Raw genomic sequence first — 25279 nt, forward strand, 5'->3', positions numbered from 1 at the left:
GTAATACAATAGCACCACAGATAAAATGTATAAAAAATGTGGGTAACTTGCACTAGTGGTGCAAGTCTGAAGTAACAGTGGAGCATGTGGCCGACCTAGATTATTAGAAAGGTCTTCATTAGCATGGTCTTAATCAGCATGGTCTTAATTAGCGAGGTCTTAATTAGCACTGTCTTAATTGGCAAGGTCTTTTCTTTTAACAGGTCCGAACTCGTGTGTTGACTGTGCTGAAGTCATTAAAGCTCAGCCAGCTGCCCCCGACTGTCAAATTTGTGCTTTCCAACTGCACGGCGCTGGAAGCTCCACAGGTATGTCCAGTGTGTGCTAAATATGTCTGACACTTTGCAGAACTTCTCTTAACCAGCTCTAGATTGTTTTCTTGTTTGATTTCTGCATATTTTTTCTTCCTTTTGTGGATGTACAGCCAAATCTCTTCTTCCCTTTTTTGAAATACTACAGCCAAGTAAAATTCAATTTTAAAAATAACTACAACTTTTCTATATGCATGTTCTAGTCAAGCCATTGGCTAGAATGTGCATGGCAATTCAAATATTCTGTTTCATATTGCTCTTGCTAAGTACTAGACATTTTTGCTGCCAAAATGCATATTTCAAGCTGTAAGTGAACAATTACTATCTGTACCGTGCCCAGATTTGTCTCAGACCTTGCATTTCAAGTTAAACACAACGTAACCAAATTTTAAGTTCAGTCCGTACTTATTACTAGCTGACAGGAGCCATTGTTTGCATCTGCTTGCATTCCAGGTAGTATATGAGCTGCGAGCCAACCTCGAACTCCGTCACCTTCTGCCAGTCACGTCTACGCCAACGACTTTCAGGTATCATTGTATGCCTGAAGTGTTGCTAATTCCAGCGTACTATATTTATTTGTTTTAGGTGGTCGAACTTATCATATGACTATGCCTCTATCTGTGTTCATATACAACCGCGTATTGCAAAACAAGGAGTGTCAAGTATACTTGACACACCCGTTTTCGGTGGCACTTATATTTTTAGTGTTGCAGTTGTTTGCAATGCGGAGTTTATATTTTATGTTCCAAATGATTGGCACATCATAAACGGGAACACCAGCCATACAGAAATGCATTCAGAATGCTGAAGGTAACTTTATTAATGTGGAACATTTAGAGTAGCAGTGGGTCAGCACTACCACCATCATAGAGCACACATTATAGCTTGTTGCAGTAGACACAGGAATACTTAGAAGGTTCATGCCAGTGATCGTAGCGTGCTCCTTTCTATAGGCACTCTTCGACAGTCCCTTCGACAGTCAGTCGAAAGAGGTCTTTTTTTTCTCTTTCTTTCTCTTTCTGTTGTCAGACTCGACGATATACTTGACGATCCACAACCACGTTCACTACACACCCTTTATTCTCCGCGCCACATATCCAACATGTCCGACCCCCCATCTCGTACCCCATCTCCCTCCTCCCGTATTCCTGTGCGCCCCCTCGCTGTTCACCCGACACTCGCACCATCTTGTTCCTCCGCCGTCAACCACACACAGCCTCCGAGACACCCGCGCACTCCTCACTCCCTTATCTCTCACACTGTTTTCTTTGCAGTTGTTGCGGTAAAAAGATGAGTGTTTTTGTATAAAACAAGGTCGTAAGAAAATTTATTAGTAAATGTTTCTGCACTTTCTTTTTTGTTTAAACTGAGCACACACAACCCTAGGTACACATGAATCTTCCATATTTACTGTGGACCGATTTCCACTCAAATTTAGAGCACGGGTGGCGTCCTTCATTTGGCTCATTTTGCTATTCTGTTTGTGAACATTACTTGCTTGTTTCACTTGAAACAAAGCTGGAGGACACATCATCTACACCAGCGATGCCACTCAATAAACATGGATCTTGCCGCAAAGAGCTTGGGCGCCATCTCTCACAGCTGGGGTGGAACGTGCCTTTCATGATAGGGGTGATGGATTGTGTCGTTGTTTCGTGATTTGCCGTCCAAGATATCAAATGAACAGTGTGTTTTCAACATGGCTTCACCTAAGCATTGTGATGTACCTGGATACTTTACTTTTCACTTACAACTTATAGAGGTTACACTTGCATTTGCCTTCTTTTAGCAACCTCTAGCTGCCTTGTTGTAAATGGCTTTGTGACATGCCTCCACTGCGTAGAAAATGAAAGAGCTGTAATGTTTCAACCACCCTGATTCTGGCTTAGTGAAGCATTACAAAAGTCTAAATTATGTTGGAGCATTATTTTCACTAGTTGAGTGTAGTTTTGGTTGTGGGAATGCGGTTGTGTAATGGTTATATTCATGGCCACGTGCATTTTCGTGTTGAAGGAGCTGGGCGAACAGGAAAATGGACTTTGTCATGAGGACTCTTGTCTGTGTTCATAAAAATGTAATATATTGACATTATTAGCTATGTAAATTCTGTTTTAGATGCTTGGATTTCTGCTTGAAGGAAAACATTTTTTAACAGCACCTGAGACTGCCAGTACATCTAAATATATTATCTTTTCCACACCATTTGTCAATCTATGTTATTGTCTGTGGTGTTGCAGAAAATTGAGACGTGTGGCCGCTGTGATAGAGTTTTTTTTATATCTGAATGTAGGATTTACAATATGTCCCATAGCTCAGAAGGCATCATTTTTTTTATGATGTAATGACTATGGATTTCACAAACAGGAACATCTTGTGCATGTGCTGGTTGTCTGATGTACTGTCCTTTAATATTGAGATGCATAACATTAGCCTTTATTCCTTTGGTTGATGCGATCAACTAGCTCAGTTGTAATGGATAGGCAAAGTCACTTGTTCTTGCTTGGACAACCTAATAGCATAGACGTTACAAATGAAGTTTTTGTTCATGTGCATGCGCAGTGCTGAAGAAGACGAGGAGCTTCAAATACTTACTGAAATTTCTAATGCTGTCCAGTCGCGCAGGTTTCTTCGTGATGCTTGGTTGAAGGTTCGTGCCTCTTTATTGTTTTAGTATTTACCTGCTTGTTATGTCTAAGATGCATGAAAATAAAGATATTCAGGTGGATAAATCACTTTTGCGAACACATGGCTTCACGTGCATGAATATGCGGGAAAAAGAAAAATGTGCAAGTTGAATCACTGTTGAAGATATCAGATTGCCTCAATTTTTCTACGAAAGTCGTTTACAGTAAAGCCCTTTTATGTGTTGCCAATTACAATGACAATCTAATAAAATGCCCTTAGTGTCCCTCATACTGCTTGCTTGGTAGAGCACATCACTACTGTATGCACCTGGGTGGAATGGCTGCCCCACTTTAACTTTTTATAGAAACTTGTACTATTTGAAATCTGCAGAAGTACTTGAACATGAATTTGAAATCACCCCTATCAAAAGTAACAGCAGTTATGTATGATAAGTTATGCTTCCACCTTCGTTTTCATGTTCTCTGTATCAAGCCTTTTGCCTGTGCGCCTAATTAGCTCTTGTTTAGTCGAACAGCACAGGCTGTCAGTGTTGAATTTGCTAGGATATGCGCTTCTTCAAAGTGCAGACATTGTCATGCACATGTGCCAAAGCATTCTTGTAATTCTGTCCTCCCCTGCCATAGCTAGTGAATTCTTTCGTGATGAGAGGACACGTTGGGAGAAGATGCCATCTCATGCAACATCGTATTGCACCAATTGTGGCATTCATGCGCATGCAGTAAATATGCTTGTGCAAGTTATGACATGACATTACAAAACACATGCTGTTAGTTGAATAGTTTGAACAGTAATGACAAAATGCATTACATTACAATTGTGCAGATCATTGAGAACGTCAAGGTCGCTGCAGAGCACAAGGTGAGTCTTTAGTGTCTACTCTGTTGTCTTGAAAATAATTTCAATGTTGAAAGTTTGGAACTTTTTTCTACTTAGCGTAGTGTATATAGGAGTTCAAGGTTTACATGACTCTTCCATCTAAAGTGCTTGCTTGTTTGCACTCAAACTTTGCACAAAGGTAGCATTTTGCAGTAGGCTTAGTTTGATAGCATGGTTGTGGGCACTATTTTCTTTTTTTTATTTGCCTCATTAACCACAGTGTCAACTAGCTTTACACTGGAGGGATATAATTAGAGCTGTGCGAATAGCAAAATTTGGGGTGCGAAGTGAATTCGAATATTGAAGTGTGAGTGCGAATCGAATCGAATATTTTTCGAATATTTCTCGAATATTTCTAGAATATTTTTCGAATACTTCGAAGTGAAATTGCAGAAAAAAAAAGTTAGAGAGGATTCCTAAGCACATTATTATGAGATAGCAACATGAAAGTGTTTCTTTTTGCTAGGTTGATGAAGCACTGGCGGGGTGGTGTTTCATAGTTGTCTTATCAAGAATGAGGCAATGTAGAGGCCAAATTCTATTTATGTACATGATTTGGTGCAACCAAAGTGTTGCCGACAACACTTTACACGTGATAGGCAAAGGTGCCATGTCCTCAGCCGCTCCTTCTCTTTCAACTTCTGTGGAAGCCCAACTGATGTGGCGGACAAGGGTGCGCTCCCTTCAAGTCCGGAGTTCCAAATCTGCCTCGTAGACGTCGATGTATAAGAACATCTGAAATTTCGGATGCTAAAAAGCTTCGGCGTCCGATTTTTCGGACTTCCTGCCCAAATTTCAGGCCAAAAACAGCATTAATTGAGCCCGCAACTCTGCCACATCTTTCATCTCCATGTTGGAACCAGCGTTTTCTTGAGTTAATACATTTGTGACCGTAGCGGAGCTTGAAAGGCAGCCTTGCCGCAATACCGGGGTGTAATGAAGTGAAGCATTTTGAAAATCTAGGGACCACTTTTAATCGGACGTTGACTGTGTCTTGGCAAAGTTCGACCGTAACGGAGCTTGAAAGGCAGCTTTGCCGCAATACCGGGGTGTGATGAGGTGAAGCATATTGACAATCCAGGGACCACTTTCAATCGGGCGTTGACTGTGTCTTGGCAAAGTTCGACCGTAGCGGAGCTTGAAAGGCAGCTTTGCCGCAATACCGGGGTGTGATAAGGTGAAGCATATTGAAAATCTAGGGACCACTTTCAATCGGACGTTGACTGTGTCTTGGCAAAGTTCAACCGTAGCGGAGCTTGAAAGGCAACTTTTCCGCAATATGAGAGTGTAATGAGGTGAAGCATATTGAAAATCTGAAGGGGCACTTTGTATCGGACGTTGACTGTATTTGTTTTTGGGAAGTTCGAATAGTAAAATTTCAATGCGAATCGAATCGAATAGCAAACACTATTCGAAAAATATTCGAAATTTCGAATATTCGCACACCCCTAGATATAATACAAATCCAGAAGCACAGTGCAACAGGTGGAAAACTACATTTGAAATTATGAATAAACACGAAGTGAACAAAATGTCATTACTGAAAAATAAGACAACTTACATGCATGAATGTTATTTACAAAAATGCAGAAAACATGTCGTTTGCCATTATACTTACAGCATCACTGGCCGGCTTGTTCCATCTTGATATTGTACGTGGGAAATGGAACATTAAAAACAACTCTGTTCTACGTTTAACTACTCTACATTTCGATGGTTTCACCCACACTAAAGCCAAAGTAGTTTAATTCAACTACTAGTTGAGTTTTCTTTTTCTTCTTTTCAGACTTTGGACATCCTGTTTCTCGTCATGCTGCACAAGTTCTTACCGAAACCTGAAGCCAAGTCTGTTGAAAGTCTGCTTCGCAAGAAAGTGCGCAGCGGTCACTTCACGGGGAGCCTACTTGACCGGACATTTGACTCACACCCACAGGTCAGCTTCCTGTAAATGTCTGGGAGGATGAATTTTGCCTTGTCCTGCTTCAAGGACCTGAGTATAGGAGGCGCTGATGAGAGCTGTAATAGAAATTCTATGAAAGTTCAAATGCTACTTGTGTGAATAAAACTTAGTCATGATGCTTGTTCCACGGCTGCTGTAGTATGGCTGGCCATGGAGGGTGAAAACTATTCTGGAGTTCGTGGAGTCGTTGCGCTTGCTAAGACACCTTGTTACGTTGCCTGACTCGCTATCGGAGCTATTCACTTGAACCGTAGCAGATCAATAATTCATATTTTAATGAAAACTCCGAAAAGTTGTGCTCGAAGTAATGAAAGCAGAAAGAAAAATCATGGCCACATTTGTTACCTGAATGACAGGAATCTGCCATAAACACTTGCAATCATCTGCAAAAAAGAAATTGTCTGTCATTTTATGTATTTGCTAGAAGATTAAGGGGAAACAAGGCACTCTATTTTTGTTAAAACAACACAAATCAAACATACAGTGAAGCCAGGGAATGTAGAGAGCAAATCAGCTGTTACTTTTCATTTCAATAATTTTTTTATTACAACTATTTCAAGTTGAACTAACAGTTTATTTCGTTTACGCTTTTTTACCTAAGTTCGAGAGATTTAGATTAGGGCACACAGGTGGCTTGCATATACCGTATAAACGCGTGTAAGGGCCGCACCCGTGTAAGGGCCGCACCCCGTTTTTTTGAAGCGCATATTCTAAAAAAAAAAATCCACGTAAGGGCCGCGCCCACACTTTCCTCAACCAATACGTATTCAAAATGCGCGCGCGCGTAAGCTTCTAGGCGTAGTCGATAGATGGCGCAAGGAAACGCGATCATCATCGTCACCAGAGTATATATGTATATTTTTTTTAATTTTATTCGTGTTAAGATGTTCATGAAGTGGGCTAAAAATTTTAACTTTTTTATTAGTATTCATAGACCCGCCAACTAAAGGTTAAAGCAGGATTTTATCTTTAGCTTCTCACATCTCTATACAAACGCGTTATCGGCGCTATCCCTATCGGCATTAGCATCACCAACTTTGGCATGTCTCGTCTTTGGCATGGCGTTTGCCATTTGCTGTAGTTTTCTGCACTGTTCGATGACGTTCGTGCTAGTACGGGACCGTAGTGCTAGCTTGTTTTCTACACGGCGTTCACGTTTTGGCAAGATGGGCAAGTACCTGAATAGCTACACTGCTGGCTATAAGTTGAAGGTGATCGAGTATCCTCTCGAGCATGGGAAACGTGCCGCCGGCAGAAAATTCGACGTTGGTGTGCTCAAAAAGAAGTCTTGCGAAACGCCAACAGCACTAAGAGCGCTTTCCGAGGAGAGCGGTGCAAGTTTCCCGATTTGGAAGAAGATTTGCTCCGCTATGTGACTGAAGTGCGGAATGATGGTCTTGCACTCCCAACGGACATGCTGCGTGTGAAGGGACTAGCCTTGGCGACTGTACTTGGGTGGATCCTATCTGCGTAGAGCTCGGTGTCGACGGACATTGTGTCCCGAAGTTTTAAGGTCGCCGGGATATCTAACAGCTTGGATGGCACGGAAGATGACTGCTTGTGGGGTGACGGCGCTTCGCAGCACACCATCTCATCTCGGACTCCAAGTCTGAGGACTCGCCGAGTGACGACGATTGAGCACGTATGTCGCAAGAAATGTCGTATACTGCAATAAACGCTCTTCGTTCGCTAACTGGTGCGTTTTTACTTAAAAAAAAAAATGTCGCGTGTATGGGCCGCACCCTGAAAATTGGCCCTCATTTCTTGAAAAAAAAGTGCGGCCCTTACACGCGTTTATACGGTACGAGTGCCTAAAGACTGCTTGATACTGCTCAAGTGGCTTTTAAGGGGTATTCCTATGGTCCTATAAGGATTCTTATAACGAAGAAAGGGCAGTGCATGACATAGTGATGGTGTTAAGCCTTGGGGCCCTGTGAATATCGCAGGAATGAGGGAGCATTTGTTTGCTAGCTACAAACACTACTTAATAATTACAAAAGGAAAAGTACTCATACTCAACTTTGCTGCTTACTGGAGAGAATGAGGAGATTTGCCAGAAGCAACATTGTGGATATTCCAATCCTTATCCCAAAGAGATGGCACCCATGTGAATACAACCCTTTGTATATGGAAGCAGGACACCACCTCTTGCACGCTCTGTTATAAAGGTCTCAGTTTTCGTAACTAAACTTGCAATACATGAGATATGACATCCCAATTGTCAATTCCATATTACCTCACATCATAACTGCATGTTTGCAGTAAAGAATTTTTTAAAATTTGCACATTTCTTTATACTGTGAATAAATTACACTGTTCCTTATGAGCATGGAGTTAGGCAAAGGGCCAAAACAATTCATTATGTCAAGGACTTCCTCGCACTGAAGCACATTGTTTATTTAACTCTGCCTCCTCTTTGTTGGCAGGTGATGAAAGTGTACAGCCGCACAATGATGCACCTGGCTCAGGTGCTGCTCTGGTGTCCGGAACCGCAGGTGCTGAAGTTTGGAGAGCGCATGTACCAGCGCATGTTCGTCTGCTACGAAGGCACCACCAGAGAGGCATGATTATGTTGCATTTTGTTTTCATAACATGAACAGTTGTGTTAACTATGAGAAGCATTTTTCTCCCATTTGTGTAAATTGGCAAGGATGTACCATGTGAACATCCATCCAGGGATGCAACAGCTGCGCCAATTTGATACAATTCCTTATTTTTGCACCAAGCTGAGCCAAAACCGTGAAATTTGATAAAATTGCGCCACGCTGCGCCGAAATGCCCGACCAGCTTAAAATTTTCTCAGTTGCGCAAATTTGAGCAAGAAATGGAAGCCGCGTTGGCCATCGGCAGTGTGGGCATCGTCATCCAATACAGATGCGCAGACCCTAACCCTTGCCCCCGCGCAAAAGAAAAGAAAAAAGTCAGTTTCACCACAAGGACGAAGCAATGAATGCAATAGCAACAAATTGTAATTTTATACGAAGTGAGGCTGGCAGCAAACTCTTTTGTATCTGATCTCGCGTAACTCTACAAAATGTTGGGGTAAGAGAATACGGCCGCTCCAGGGAAAGATGCTCTTTCTGCACAGTGTCTTCGCGTTGAGAGCGCAGCACGTAGCAGGATATACGAGCCGCCCGCTGATGGCTGCCGAGATAGCGCGCGCGCGAGCGATCGCGACCGCGCCCTTAGAATTAAAGTTCAAAGTTGCTGCTCGAGCGACAGCCCCCCCCCCCCGCCCCCCTCTCGCATCTTTTCACGGTCATTCAAGACGGGCGAAGCGTTTCCTCTATGCTTCGATGGCAGGCTTCCCGAGCGGAATGGTGTTATCGCATGCGCCCTCCGAGCGACGGAGATGGGTTGGCTCGTTTGATACCTGCTTCAGCCGCGTTCGTAGCCCGCACTCGCGCGCTTTTACCCGCGGTAGAACATACTATGCACAGGGATATGTTATCAATTTGGATTTTATACGGGAGATGACGGTAAAAACTCGTCGAGAGTGTCCATATAGTTGCTACCGCAATAGAAAAGGACAGTAGTTTTCAAATTTCCTGATGCTTGTTTTATTGCGTGCAGAATGCTTTTTAAGCCACTTTTGCCGCAGTACACTGGTGTCCTGTGGAAAAGCATGCGGAGATTTTAGAAGGGGCTATTAGTACTAGCTGTCAGGGACACAGCACATTTTGTTCCTTAATTACTCATTCGTGCACGCGCCGTGTAATTACGAGTACTAATATGATCGCTCACGTCTAAAAAATTATAGGCAATCATTTGGAGCTGCTGATTATGGCGTTTCTGCGGCCATGAGAAACAATAAACAAAAGCGTATGGCAGTTTTCTTTTTTCGCTACCCCCACTTGCTCCTGCTTTACGAATCTCCCAAATTTCCAGGTTGCCAGGTTCGCAGGTCCACATTAGCATTTCCAGTGCCTGTCGAATTATTTGACAGGTCCTGCAAATGCTAACGTGGGCTTAGTCATTGTTCTTATTGACTTAGTCATTGTTCGCACTGTGGGGTGGCTCAACAAACTGCTTTTATTGAAATAGCAGGGTTCACGTGCACTGTGTGCGAATAAGCTGATGTTGAATGGTTTTTACATATTTTTGTTTTCTTTTATAAAAGTAAGCCTTCTGTGTTATACTGCTTCAAATTCGGGATTTCGGGCTAAAAAATTCAGGGTTTTTTTTTCGTAACCCTGCTTCAAATTTGAATTTTTGTGCTCCAAGACCAACATTTTGCTGCTCCAAAAATTGCTCCGAATCCTATTTCGGCTGTTGCACTCCTGTCCATCAATCAGAGGTACATATGTGTGTGTGTGCAGGCATGTGTTTGTGTCACGTATGTGGGTGGTCATCGGAGTTTTAGGCTTAGTAAACCTGACAGTATTCTAATTCCATTAACCTTTCAGCTTGCTTTTGTTATACTTAGAACCATGATGTAGATATAATGGAAGCTCTGTTTGCTTTTTGCTTCCATGCTCTCACATTATTACATTTGATTATTAACCATCTTCAATATGGAACAACTCCTTGTTTTGATATGAAAGAATCCTAACCTGAATGTACACATAAGCATTAGGTTCCAACTGCCTACTGAAACAGTACAAAATTCTGATAGTACTATCATAATGTTTGACACATAAATCTGTCATTGACAAGCAAACACAACAACGCAGTGAAATTAGATGACCACACTGCACGCTCTTGTGCATCACAGACGTCACCTACAGCACTGCTGTTTCCAGCTCTGTGCCTTTATTCTAGGGACTTTATTCTAGTGCCTTTATTCTAGGGTCTTGCGATGACTTCTGCTTGGCGTAATGCTCGTTTAAAGACGGCCCCCTCCCTTTCCAGGAAGTGGTGCTGAACCTCGTCACCCATTTCGGAAGCGGTGTCACCTCTCAAATGGATGCTGCCTTTGATTGTGCCTTGGATCTTGTTCGTCAGCACACGATCCTCATGGCCCCATATGGTGGCTTCTTCAAGGTTGGCAATACTACTGCAATTTTTAATCTTAGTCCAAGGTTTGACGAAGACTCGTGAGGCGAGGGTAATTCATTGAGGAAATAAAACAGGCACTCGCCTTGTCCAATGGAAAACAAACATATATTGGTGTTTCGGGGGCCACTACGGGTCCCTTGTTCACAGTGAAGTGGGAACAACTATTTATGTGTTGGGTGACGCAGAGTGTGCATGTTTATTTCGGGGTGATTACCCCGCATCCGGTTAATCGCATTTTTAGTCGTTTGAATGTGTGCAGATTCTAAAAGTAGCCGTGTCAATCGGCGCTTCTCTGTCGTGATTATGCTCACAGAATGCCAGTCGCTGATGTGGTTAGTAGTCAAGTGATGATCATCTTCGTTTTTCACCTGTGACAAAAATGTACAGTACTCACGAATTGAAGCAGGACAATTTAGGGCTAAGCACAGCACATACTTTTGCTTCCACCGTCTTCAATTCTGGTCGTATCAGTGTAATTTCGACTCGAACGCGTAGATCAGAGCCAACATTATCTTTAGAGACCAGATTCGTCGTGGTATGACATGATTATCTCGAGCAATTGCGAATACTAGTCATTATACTAAAAGATTTGATGTCACGCTTGAATCTGTGAGTACTGTACATACCCTATCAGCAGTAACCCTTTTATTAATTTTCGCTCACTTCTATTAATTTTCATCCATTTTTACATTTGGAAAATTGGTCTGTCTCAGTCTCAGTCGGTCTGTCTCAGTCTCAGTCTCAGTGGTCAGTCTCAGTTTTGAATTTGTTCAAGAACTAACGTTCAGTCCTTTCACTGTATCGCTGCAGCACTTTCTTACGTGGTCATCAAGTGTTTTGTGTTCAGGCCCACCGTACTGTGACAAAAGTCAGAAAGCTCAAGCTGGGTTTGCCTTGTCCATACGTCCTCCACATTAGCCTGACAAGAACAATGATTCAAGTGACCAACTGTAATAATGTGTTGATCCTGTGTGAACGTACCGATTGCACAGTTGCGCATTAACGACAGTACAAAACGTATCACTGTTTCTCATATGTCCTGTATCAGCTAAGCAAATCATCAAGAGGTGATCGAAATTGACAGGAGGCCCTCTCCTGGCCTGTTGAACACTTCATATTTGCATTTGCTGAAGTAATATGATTATGATTTTATTTCTCAGTCCACATTAGCATTTACACCAAAAACAATAGGTGAATATAAGGAACGTATTTTGACATGTGAAGCGAGTTCATTTTAATGCAGCTTAACTGTATTTCCTTACGACCCGTGGAATGTAACTCGCGTTATTCTGCTTTTGGGTTTTGTGTTGTAAATGCAGAGCACGCTGGATATACTGCGGAACCTCTCACTGTGCCAAATTCGCACACTTTTCCTGATCATTGCTCTCATAGCCTATCGCGGAGGCCGACAGGGTGAAACATATCAGGTGAGTAGGGCAGCATGCTATTTTGTGTCATGCTTTATATTTGATCTCGCAGTGTCGTTAGCAACTGTGTAGACTAGTAGTACTGCCAAGGACTTCATTTCGGCTCTCAGAGGCGACTAGTGTTGTAATGCATTCTATGTCCATCTGTCAATCCAAACCATGACGAGGTGTGTGAAGTTGGTCGTACTCATCATGTATTTAGAACTTGAGAAGAAAAAGTTAACACGCACAAGTTTCTTTCGGGATTTTTCAGCCTGAACACGTCAAAAGAGTGTTTTGATGAAAATATATTGCCACGCAGATTTAAGACAACAGTAATATTTTTGTCTTACCAGGTGCTGATGCAGCGATACCATAATATTTTATTATGGTGTAGTTTGAGCTAAAGTTATGTTTTTTACACCATACAGGACGAGTTGCACATGGTAATACGCAAGATGGTGATGAAATCTTGCCCCCAGGCAAGTTTCTTTTCTTCTTTCTTTCTTCCTTTATGATGGCGACGATGATGGTGGTGGTAGTGGCTCAATCAGCTCTTATAAGGAGATTATTTAGACCTGTACTGTTTTCTCTGTGATGTGTGTCATCTGTCTTAGATTGTGCAGCAGGCATTTTTGGCACTTTCATCGAGTGTGAAAAGTTGCGAGTTTCTGTCATTAGTTGTTGCTAAACCATCTTTTTCTCTGCTAAACAAAACAATAGGGTTAACAAGTTTGCCCCGTATGTGTTGGAGGCATTTGAGCGTGTTAGCCTGGTGGATAGGTTCTCTTAATGTCAGATATTCTCTTACACTTCACGAGAAATATTTGCCAACGCATGCCTCTTCCAGATCCAAGAGGATCGGTGTTGTTGCAGCGCTGATGACAGTCAAAGCCATGGCCTCAACCAAGTGAGCTGTGTTCACTTTGCATTCCAACTATACTTTCTTTTCATCCTGCTGAACGATCATCTGAATTTATTTTATTCTTTTTTTTTTTTTTTGCATTTGCAATGTAGCTCTTGTTTACATTATTGTTTTCAAATGGCTTTCTCTTAATTTATCAGCTTTGATCAAAAGCATTTTGTAGAAAGCGAACAGGGACTTCCTTGGTTCACGTTTTTTGGTCAACATCAAAAGCACTGCTTTCTGAACTGAAATTGGGAACTACGCCTCTAATGAGGACATGGAACTATTACATATAACTATAATTAAGGCCTTAATGAAAACCATTATAATGAAGCCAACGAAGGTGTAGGGGACGTTAATTGCACTATTTTAAGTGAAGTGTAATAATTGCGATATAGATTCCCCTCCTTCATTTAATCAAGGCAAGGTATACAACGCAAGGTGAAAAGTGTACGAGTTTCTGTGAGGCTTGCTATATGAAGCCAACTGTATTTACACGCATGATACACTAGTACTGGCTAATGTCGGCTAACTTTTGGCTATGTTGGCTACTTGTCCCTACGCTGCACTCCTTAGTGCAAATGTCGATGTAACTCTGATTGATGAATGCTTTGCAACTCAGCACAGTTCCCCTTAAGTAAACTTTCTACAATATTTGAAGGGACAGCAGCAGTAATCCAGCAGCTTCACAGTTTGTGTGTGCCGAGGACTAATCATTTAAATAGGAACTTCCTGAGCGAAAACAGCGTTTCGTTGTGTTCGTTTCACAGGGGAACCAGGACGAGTGAATCGCTTCAGTTGTCTGCATCCACTTCGTCGAGCCACGCTACTCCTGAGGAACTGGTCCGATCCGCAGTCGAACTCCTCGAGCTCGTGAGGGCATCAACGGCCTGCTGGCCTCAGGCTATGTCCCTTTTTTATGATGAGCTCAGCCGGATCGTTGTTCGTGGAGAACTGGGGCAGAGCATTGAGGTAGGCCTTGGCTGCCTGTATTTATATCAGCAGTTTATATTGTTTATGGCTGTGTTCACAGACTGAATGCAATTAAGGGTTATTCTTTGTCAGAAAACCCAGCTAAGTGCAGTTTGGTTCCTCTAGTATAAAGATATTCAGTCTCAGACTTAAGAAACTGAATAATGTACATGGCTTTCATCTTAATACTTTCTCATTTATTGCACCCCAAATATTTTTAGTAGAGCTGTGCGAATAGCAAAATTTTGGGTGCGAAGCGAATTCGAATATTGAAGTGTGAGTGCGAATCGAATCAAATATTTGTCGAATATTTCTCTAACATTTCTAGAATATTTTTCGAATACTTCGAAGCGAAATTGCAGAAAAAAAATGTTAGAGAGGATTCCTAAGCATATTCTTATGAGATTGCAACATGAAAGTTTCTTTTCGCTAGGTTGATGAAGCACTCGTGGGATGGTGTATCATAGTTGTCTTATCAAGTCTTGGTCTGGTCAGGGATTTTTCACAACTATGTTTTAATCATTAGTATGTTTAAAGCGATGTAGAGGCCAAATTTTATTTATGTAAGGTCGGTCCACTGTTAAAGGGAACACTCGAATGAGCCCCCTTCATTTTGCTGGCCCACCTCATTCCAAGTGGATGTGGAAACGTTGTTCGTTCAAGGTACTGGTCTGTCAAAGGGAGTCGGAACTGTCAACCACCAGTAGTCTTATGTAAATCTAAGCCACTGTACTGTTGCAAGAGAGCGATATCCTGACATGCCCTGAACGCAATTGTTCCCTTTAACAGTGGACCGACCTGTACATGATTTGGTGCAACCAAAGTGTTGCCGACAACACTTTACACGTGATAGGCAAAGATGCCATTTCCTCAGGTTCTCCTCCTCTTTCAACTTCTGTGGAAGCATAACTGATGTGGCGGACAAGGGTGTGCTCCCTTCAAGTCCGGAGTTCCAAATCTGCCTCGTAGACGTCGATATATAAGAACATCTGAAATTTTGGATGCTAAAAAGCTTCGGCTTCCGATTTTGCGGACTTCCTGCCCAAATTTCAGGTCCAAAACAACATTAATTGAGCCCCCACCTCTGCCACATCTTTCATCTCCATGTTGGAACCAGCGTTTTTTTGAGTTATACATTTGCAGCCGTAGCGGAGTTTGAAAGGCAGCTTTACCGCAATACGGGGGTGTGATGAGGTGAAGCATATTGAAAATCTAGGGACCACTTCCAATCGGACGTTGACTGTGTCTTGGCAAAGTTCGACCGTAACGGAGCTTGAAAGGCAGCTTTGCCGCAATACCGGTGTGTAATGAGATGAAGCATATTAAAAATCTGAAGGGGTCACTTTTAATCGGGCATGACTGTATTTGTTTTGGAAAGTTCGAATAGTAAAATTCCAGTGCGAATCGAATCGAATAGCAAACACTATTCGAAACATATTCGAAATTTCGAATATTCGCACACCTCTAGTTTTTAGCTGATGTCTATGATGAGAAATGTTGTAATTGTGGGCTAGCACAATGTCATCATGTAACAGTCGTATAGGCAAGTTATTTCGCAGATTCTTTAAAGTAGTATTGTGGTTAAGATTTCTGGTTTGTTTTTTTTTTATGGGAGGAGGGTTTTGGGGAAGGGTCAAATATGAAACAACTTCAAACAAGCTTTTCAATTGGAGCTGTGTGATCCATGTGTTTGTAGCTTTAGAGCGTAAGTGTAGCTACCGAAAATTTGTTACCTGGTGTGACACAGCTGTCATTAGTTGCAAACATTGGTGCTGCATCGACAGCTGATAAACAGTTGCTCTTGCTCGGGTATCTGGAATTAAATGCTGTTCTGTGGTTGAAATTGGCTTTTATAGTTTTATCTTATTGTGATGTGCTTTGTCTTGTCATTTCGCAGACCTGGATCAGTGACACCATTATCACAGACTTTCAGGACGATTACATTGTTGACATTATACAAGGGGAACTGGAGCAAACGTGAGTCTTCAATCGACATCTGTGCATTCTTTGTGAAAGGAATAGTTAAAGGTTCGAGCTTCCAGTGGCATCTAGTAAACGAGCTTTGTACTTCATCTCTTAGTGATTATTCCTTAGTTCTTACTTTCTTTCATGCAAACCTCTTATGTGCTTGAACAAAGAAATATAGTTAAATGTTACAGACAGGTATACTTTTGGTGCCGTGTTTGTACGTTTTTGAAAATGCAAATTAGGCATCTTCCTGTTTTTCTTTTTAATACTAATTTTGCTGATCTATGTCGAACTTCTTTTGGTATCCCTCCAGAGCTAACATGACGGCCAACATGTCATTGTTCTTTAGCCCTAGGCATTCTTTGCCGCTTGCCAGGCACTTCATGGTAGGCAGGTTCCCGTTTAACCTAATTTCAGGCTTGTTCAATCAAAGAGATGATCCGTCTAATGGTGAAGCGAGCTAGTGTATACCAGCTTACTTGCAAATCGTTGCACGCGAAAAGCATGTGGAAAGTATTGTACCATCTCAAAATGTGTCAGCATTCCTTTATGTACATGAATTGCCTAGTAATATCGTAAAAACGGAATGTCCTGTGCGGCTACTGTGTGAATGCCACAGCAGAAATTGTTTCATTCCCCCAAGCAATGTATAAGCAGGAGTAAAACTGCAGGTGCTGGTAATTAGTACATCATTTGGGTTTTTGCATTTCTTATCTTTTCTTCCAGCGAACCAGTCCGAAATGAGTTGTGCTATGGTTTGGACAACCTGCCTGAAGGAGCAATTGCCCTCAATTTGCTTCCTTTGCTTCTTAGTGAGAAGGCACAGCAGCAGCAGCTCAAGCCGAAAAGCAAGTATGTGACCTTATGTTCAGGTGTTTGAAAATGTCACATTGATTTGAACTCTTTGTGTAATAAGTTAAGAATTGTTGCACAACCTTCCTCTCTCTTCTTCTTGCTCCTCTTTTCCTTTTTAACCACATGCAAGTTTCACGGTACTTATGTACAAGATTGGTGAGTACTTTTCTACATTTTTGTGTGTCGTTGGGAAACTAAATTTGCCCACCTAATTAAAGACATATTAATATTTCCTGATTTATTGTTTCTGCGATGTCATCTCTGCATGTTTTCATGTCATGAGCAAGAGTGTCATAGTTGTTTTATGTCCAAAGAAATGCCATTTGCTTCTTGTGTCATCTCTTACATGTGTGCCTTGCATGCCTGTAAGTAGCATCTGTCAGTGGTGGCTGTCAGAGTTTGCCTTAAAGGAATACCGACGCCATTTTCCGAAAGCGAGTTTACTCTGCCATACTAATCTCCTGTACACAGAGACGGCTCTGAGCAAGTGTGAAGCTCAGCAAATGCTGATGAGATATTTTATTTTGATATTAAAGTCAATATTCCCATGGGGCACCTACCGACATTGACGCTAGCTTGACATAGGGCTACAGTACTAATTCTGGTCACTTCACGCTGCAGTCTGGCTATTTTTGATGACGTCAGGTACCAAAACTTCCAAAATGGCCGCTTGTACGTCACCAAAACATTCAAAATGGCCTCTTGTGCGTCACCAACGAAGCCACGGTGCGGAGCGGCCGTGGACACGTCACGATATCTTGCGCGAACACGTGATGAGAAGCTCATACCGTGTTGTGACGTCAGGGTACAGTATGAACCGAAACTAGCTTTTAAAAACATACTGTAATTACCTTTTCAGGGTGCACTCACGGTTAGCAGTACATTTTCTAGGCTCTTGAGGGCTTGGCCTTTCATTTGATGCAAGAAAACGACAAATGAAAATTTTCGTGTCAGTACCCCTTTAACTGAATGCTTATGTTAAACTGATTTTTCTTGCGTCAACTCTATAAGTTAACCTATTATTCCTCATGTCCGAATAACCTGCCTCTTGAAAAAAGTTGAGTGTGGTCCTGTTGTGTCAGGCTACATTTTTCGCAGCGTGTGCAACTTAGCTTGTTTCATGAGCATATTCAAAAGTCAACTAATCCAGCTGATTTTACTTCTTTTCCTTGTAGACACCGTTCTCTGCTTACCCTGTGCTCCTTGTTTCGTCTGCTGCGCATTGCGGAGCAGACGACCAGTGGCGAGGCACTAGATGGCATAGACGCCCTGCTCGGATGTCCGGTGAAGATGCCCGCTTCTGATGTGCGCAGTTCGTTTCACACACTTTCCATCGAGCAGCGAGAAACTGTTGTCTCCGCATCCTTCTATTGTGTCAACTGGTTTCGAGAGGTGAATCACTTTTGGCATATAGCTCATACGTACATGAGGGCTGTATTAATCATGTAGATGTCTACTTGCATAAAAGAAACAAAGGTACAAGGTTAAAAAAACTGACACTTACAGCCCAGTTTCTGTTTCTTCTCATTGTGCTGAGGTCAGGTTTCATGAAGACATTGTAAAGTTTGGCTGTTTGTTGGTAATGTCAGGAATACTCAGTGCCGTGAGGCTTAGGAAAAGTAGTGTGGACCTGCCCAAGTGCAAAAAAAAAGAAGATCCTGCTGCGTCCTAATGTTTCTGTCATGCTTCCTACCTTGTTCTTTGTGTGCTCATTTGTTTGATGGTTGCATAAAGTAGCAGATGTAGCTTGTATTGCCCATTTCAAAGAAATATTCTGGGGGTTCGTTGCCACATATATACTACTTTTGTTTCGCATCCTTTGTGCAGAGGAAGTCAGTCTGCTGAGTGTCTGATCTTCATTCCACATGGGCTAACTGTTTGACATGTAGGAAAGATCGCAGAACACACTTTCACAGTGTGCAATAAGCAAAGGCTGGCACCTATGCACAAGCAGCCATTCTTATTTTCAGCCAGCACAGCATAACGAAAAAGTAATCCTAGGGCAGTGCTCAGCCTTTCAAAGACAGTCCAACTGCAATATAAGGAATCTGGATATAACAAATTATCGGTTATACCGAAGTTATTTAATAATAGTCTTGCTATTGATACAGTGTTCAAATGTACGTTTATTTCGGATATAGCAAAGCTGTTTGTGTGTCAAATGTGCTTTGACTTTGTTATGATGAGGCTTGACCATACCTTGCCCGTGTTTTGCCAACCTTATGCACAGCTCGTCAACGGGTTCTGTGCTCTGCGGGACGAGCAGACTAGAGCGAAGATGGTGGACCGAATTCGCCGAATTGTTGAGCTGCAAAAGTGCCTCGAGAAGTGGCTACAAGGTAGCATTCTTTCATCACTACCAATGCTTGTTGGTAGTGTGATATCGTGCCTACAGTAACTTGTTGGCTTTGCGAAGCAAAGTGTACCATTTTGATTGGCACCGTGTGGCAGATAGACGGAAAAAAGACAGCATTAGAATGATAGGTTGCAGAGCGTATGATGCATACATCCAGGCCACAAGCATCTCCTGCCTGATGTCTTTGAAAAGAAAACTGTTGGTATTAACCATCAGGGGTATGAACTTGTCAATGGGAGCTGATTAGGGCACGGTGAGTGATTGGAAATTAGAATTGTAGGCACCACATTTTAAAGGTTTAATGAAAAGACAACATAATGTGGGTTAATGATAGTATTTTAGACAAAATTAAGAAAAACAAGTCAAACAGGATGTGTAACGCATATGACAAATACCTAGCTAGGAAGTTTAAACCTGTTAGATCAGCAAAAGGGACTCCAAAGAAAAAGAGATGCTGCTGGGTAACAGATAATCAAATAGAGTGATGACCTCGATCTTGACATTTTTGCAGTGTGCATGGACAGCATAGTAAGTCTTTGCCCTGCAGTGCACTTCAATTAAGCATGTGTGATTGTAATGATTATGTTAAAGGGACCGACAACTGATTTTTCTGGACCCATTTTTTTACGACGCGACAGAAAGCTCACCCTTAGCAGTGTTTGTAGCTGCAGTAGTTAATCCCAAAAGCACGTAGTTATTTTACAAGCAGTATTTTTCGATCTGAAAGACTCTAAACACGGATGCAGCCTTCCTCTAGCAACACTGAGAATTGATAGCGATGCCACCAGCCCTTTTTGCGATTTGTGAAAGCTATCGTTGTTCGGCTTTCGCAGGAGTTCCTGTAACTATGCTTAACCACCTTTATTTATAGCTTTTCAACTATTTTTGAAAATAACAAGCTGTTACAATGAGATGATGTGGCATTATACACCTTCCCTGTATTTGTACCGCGTTGTGTGCGCGTGCGTCCAAGGTTGCCTGCGCCTATGTCATGGGTGGCTTATCCCAGCGTCATTACTCTCACGATGCACGAGCCAAGCCAAGTCATCGAAAACGTCACTACGCATATGCGCGGCCGCGTCGAGTAGCAGCGCGCGTCATTTCTGAGACGGGGTGTAGGTGGCAAAACTATGTCGCTCCAAAATCTTAGCGACCTGGAAACTGCGTGCACAGTTGCATGAGCACGCTGAAAAGTTGCTCAAGAGGCGCTGACGAGCATGGGATCATTACGTCATGCGAAGGCAGCGCCACTTTAATGCATACTACTAAGGCAGGCCTATATGTACATTATTATTATGGAGTAATAAATTTTAATATAAAGAAACGAACAATATTTCAATACTAACAAAAAATCGTCGACCGTGTACAGCAATCAATGGTCACGTGGCCGTCTTCATCGGATCATTCATGTTTTTGCCGCCAGAGGCGCCACAGGTCATTTTTTGCGACTTTCAATTAAGAAATAAAAATATAAATCCATCTCTCACGAAAAAAACAGGGTTGGTTTGAGTCAATGCGACGGACAATCTTTACATCAGTGTAGTCAACTGATTTCATATTCTGGGCAGTTGTCGGTCCCTTTAATAGCATTCTGGTGAGCCAAGTTAAATATGTGCGTATTTGAAACTTTTCCTGATGAATTCCCTTTTTTGCTGCTGCCTCTTGTCACATTGATGCTGCTGCCAAATCAATAAATCTCTCGTCACATGAAGCAAAGACTTGTAGACATGTTAGCTCCTCACGATTGGCAAGGATAATAGTTTTTATTTTGAAGCTTCTGGGTTGACAATCCCTTTGATCACTTTTGAAAATTTTGGTTGCACTGCATTTGCTGGGGATCCATGCCTAACTTAGAGTGGAGCATTATGGAAGAAATAATGTCAAATAAGCATGATCATGGTGGTGGTGGTGGTTTTCTAGTTGTCTTGTGCAAATCTACAGTCTGACTTTTGTTGAATGCCGTAATGCAAACACCTCTCAACACGTTCTTTTACCAGGTGTGCCCGGCTATCTGCCTCCACTGGCTGTGTTTGACATCGATGATGCGGATACCAAGCCTCCTGTTGTTAACTACCCAGTGGGGAAGAAGAAGCGCAAGGGAAAGGCAACTGGAAAGTGTGTACATTAGTCTATCTAGACAGACCACTCTTACTTTCACGAGTGAACACCTTGTCTCTGCATGAGCCTATCGCCATGAATGTCTTAGCCGAAAGGTGTTTGTGCATGTTACTTTCACTGCAAAGAAAGAAAGCATACATGCAAAATGGCACATTAGGGCATGTAAATTTCGCCATGTATAGCTGCTTTTTTTTAAAAGGGGGTGGCATTTGGTGTAGAGCTGTAGGTTGCTTCAAGGAGCAGCAGGGAAAGAGATCATTAGGCTGAAGCCTTAACACAAAAAAAAGGAAGAAGAGCAAATGCTTACGGGAGCTTTACTTTATATCACTAACTTTGCAGGCTTGCAAAAAGATCACAGTATTGTGTAAACTTGCACATATATAGTAGTATACATTTTTCAATTTCAAAGTGCACTGAAAGCCCTGTTTCATTCTGTGAGTAACCATGTGAACCCCTCTACTCTTTTGCATCGATAAACAAAATAATTTGGTAATCATATTGTTGCCCCCTTTCTTTTCAGTCCAACTAAAGAGGACCACTAAATTAGTTGAGACATTCAATGTGTTCTTTAAAAGCTATTTTTCTTCTAATTTCATGGTAAGCTAGCTATTCCTATCAGAGAAAATGAAAGGCAGTGTTTTATATTTTGAGTATCACACTCAAACCTCAGCACCAGCACGTCAGTATGGTGCGGAAACTTGGCTGTCGTCACCGCTCGTCTGTTGTTCCTGCGGATCTTTTTTTCTGGTTTGTCAAGTCCTTAACAAAGATAAGAGCGGCTGTTTTGTTTTTGCAAAAGGGTGATTCATTGAAATTGCTCAATTTATTTTTCTCTTTAGTGTCCCTTTAACTCATAAGCTGCCTGCGTTGCAGTTGCAGCTTAGGGGCAGGCAACTCTTCATCGTATAATTACTCATTCTATAATTACAATTTTATCTATTTGCTTTTTTTGTTATTTTTATATTGTTTTCTTTGTAATCACTTCCCTCTCCAATGCCTCTGGCCGTGAAGGTATTTAAATAAATAAATAAATAAATAAATAAACGTTTTTTAGTAGAGCTATGCGAATAGCAAAATTTTGGGTGCGAAGCGAATTCGAATAATAAAGATTGAGTGCGAATCGAATAGAATAATTTCGAATAATTTTCGAATATTTCTCAAACATTTTTCGAATAATTCGAAGTGAAATTACATAAAAAGTTGCAGAGAATCCCTAAGTATGTTCTTGTGAGATGGCAACATGAAAGTGTCTTTTCGCGAGGTTGATGAAGCGCTGGTGGGGTCATATTTCATAGTTGTCTTTCTTATCAAGAATGAGGCAATGTAGAGGCCGAATTGTATTTATGTACATGATTTGGTGTAACCAAAGTGTTGCCGACAACACTTTACACGTGATAGCCAGAGATGCCATTTCCTCAGCCTCTCCTCCTCTTTCAACTTCTGTGGAAGCCCAACTGATGTGGCGGAGAAGGGTGTGCTCCCGTCAAGTCCGGAGTTCCAAATCTGCCTCGTAGACGTCGATATATAAGAACATCTGAAATTTTGGATGTTAAAAAGCTTCGGCGTCCGATTTTTCGGACTTCCTGCCCAAATTTCAGGTCCAAAACAGCATTAAATGAGCCCCGAACTCTGCCACGTCTTTCATCTCCATATTGGAACCAGCGTTTTCTTGAGTTAATACATTTGCGACCGTAGCGGAGCTTGAAAGGCAGCTTTGCCGCAATACGGGGGTGTGATGAGGTGAAGCATATTGAAAATCTAGGGGCCACTTCCAAACGGACGTTGACCGTCTCTTGACTAAGTTCGACCGTAACGGAGCTTGAAAGGCAGCTTTGCCGCAATACGAGAGTGTAATGAGGTGAAGCATATTGAAAATCTGAAGGGGTCACTTTCAACCGGACGTTGACTGCATCTGTGTTTGGGAAGTTCGAATAGTAAAATTTCAGCGCGAATCGAATCGAATAGCAAACACTATTCGAAAAATATTCGAAATTTCGAATATTCGCGCACCCCTAGTTTTAAGCCTTGTTCAGTAAATTTGATTGATGCAGCAGCCTGGGTTATTGTTGATGTGTTTACATTCTTGTGCAGGGGCAAAAAGCGAAAGCTTTTCTCTGACGAAGATTCGGGTGATGAGGCTGGGCCGTCGGCCAGAACAGCTTCACCTCCAGATCTTGACGAAGACGTAAGCTAAATGAAAGCCAGCTGGCAACAAATTCATTTAGACCTTTAGATGTTCTGTTCTTTCTTTTAGTTTTTGAAAACTGCTAACTATAAATCTGATTTTGCTGACGCTAATACATTTTAATGACCCAAAAAAACAAAAAGGATTCCAGCATTGAAGCACTAAACAGACTATTTCCTCTATTGAGTAACTTAAAACATTGCCAACACATTTTCTTTCGCACGTAAAATATGCACTAAAAAAAAACACTTGGACTTTTGGACCAACCCAATACTTGTGAGTTTTTCTTCGTGATTCTTTTGGATCAGACAAGGTTTCATAAACTCTAGCCTTCTTCAGTGCGAGTCTTGGCGGGCACGTCATCAGCAAATCATTGCATCTTGCCCATTGTGCTAAAACGAACACAAGACACATTACATTACAATTGACAAAGACAAGTCCTCTTTTTAAAATGTTGCTCCAGTGACATTTCCTGTTCAATGATTTCTCATCACTAAAGACTCGTAATGTAATTACTAATTTTAAAGTTTATGCATTAGTGGAGAACTTTATTCTTTGTGTCACAGAATGAACATACAAGGAATTATTAAATCTTATTTCATTGGAATGCGAAATGTGCAGGGTGCCGAAAGTGGCAACGAGGATGAAGAAGCAGATGAGCCGGAAGTGACTGCAATGGGTTCGCTGTCCGCATCTTGGCGACCCTTCCTGCGTGAACTCGACTTTGACGTCTTCGACATTCTCAATGTCGGGCTGGTCACCGGTGGCAGTGAGGTGCGATAGGAAATCCTTAAAATTGGTGCTGCACATAAACATTGATGAAGATCTGTTTTGAAATGTTTAGGGTGTTTCTCTAACAGGATTCTGTGTAAATCTACACAGGTGCTTTTTGGCCGTTTAGCATGAGAAATGACTTGCGCGTATCTCACCGCTTATTTAACCACTACTCTGATGTAATTCCAGCAGTAGCAACTTGTATGAAAAGTGTCATGCTGCTTCATCTCTGGAAACCTGGTGCCAGGCACTTCAGCTTTTATTTATTGAGATCTCTACTTGCAGCTGGAAATTTTATTATTCATTCTTTTTTTAAATTGGCATTGCTCTGTTACAATGTCTTTTCTCATTGACATCATGCAGTTTTCTCTCTGTGCCATAACAGTAAGTTCTAAATCCAGGTGACTTTTTTTTTTGCATTTAACTTCCATTTTTCTCTCTCTAAAAGCATTAGTTTTGCTGAAGACTGTGATTTTCTCCTTTTTGGAAAGCTGCTCAAGAAGACAAAGTGTATTCGTTGAGGATTCCTTGAATGTCTTGTACTCTCTGTCTCCGGCTGTGTTGCAACCTGGCTAACCTGCCTGCCTTTACCTTCTTTATTCTCTTTTCCCCCAATCCCCAATCAGTTGAAGATGAATCATTATGAGTATGGAGCAGTTATAAAGACAAATTTTGCATTTCTCTTCATTGTCCCTTTAAAGGCCTCAGAAGCAAAAATTGTGGCTTAAGGTGGACTGACCTGATGTTCGGTTTTACTTGCAGTCATCGCCTTCAAAGCTTACGACGACTGAGCTTCTATTTGTGCTCGGAGAGCTAGCCGCCAAGCTGGACTGGGCTCTACCCTCCAGTGGACCAAAGCGTGCATTTCCGTTCAAGGTGTAGTTTTTTTAACAATGCCTGCTAAATAATCTCTCTCTTCTCCGGTGCACCCACTGCGGTGTTGTACT

General features: G+C 41.9%; 1 protein-coding gene across 1 annotated transcript in view; it reads left to right on the plus strand.

Annotated features, from left to right (window-relative positions):
* Positions 1-25279, plus strand: part of LOC119386106 (Fanconi anemia group D2 protein homolog) — a 41038-nt gene that overhangs the window by 9223 nt on the left and 6536 nt on the right. Inside the window, exons 12-30 of the mRNA XM_049414221.1 lie at positions 204-308; positions 765-838; positions 2871-2958; positions 3780-3815; positions 5620-5766; positions 8220-8354; positions 10645-10776; positions 12111-12218; positions 12629-12679; positions 12815-13107; positions 13875-14076; positions 15974-16053; positions 16771-16896; positions 18075-18291; positions 19130-19238; positions 21253-21370; positions 23465-23558; positions 24180-24332; positions 25095-25208. Of these exons, the coding sequence (XP_049270178.1) occupies positions 204-308; positions 765-838; positions 2871-2958; positions 3780-3815; positions 5620-5766; positions 8220-8354; positions 10645-10776; positions 12111-12218; positions 12629-12679; positions 12815-13107; positions 13875-14076; positions 15974-16053; positions 16771-16896; positions 18075-18291; positions 19130-19238; positions 21253-21370; positions 23465-23558; positions 24180-24332; positions 25095-25208 (2382 nt within the window). The remainder of the gene's footprint in view (positions 1-203; positions 309-764; positions 839-2870; positions 2959-3779; positions 3816-5619; positions 5767-8219; positions 8355-10644; positions 10777-12110; positions 12219-12628; positions 12680-12814; positions 13108-13874; positions 14077-15973; positions 16054-16770; positions 16897-18074; positions 18292-19129; positions 19239-21252; positions 21371-23464; positions 23559-24179; positions 24333-25094; positions 25209-25279) is intronic.

Source organism: Rhipicephalus sanguineus, chromosome 3, assembly GCF_013339695.2.
Source record: "Rhipicephalus sanguineus isolate Rsan-2018 chromosome 3, BIME_Rsan_1.4, whole genome shotgun sequence".
NCBI classification, from domain to species: Eukaryota; Metazoa; Arthropoda; class Arachnida; order Ixodida; family Ixodidae; genus Rhipicephalus; species Rhipicephalus sanguineus.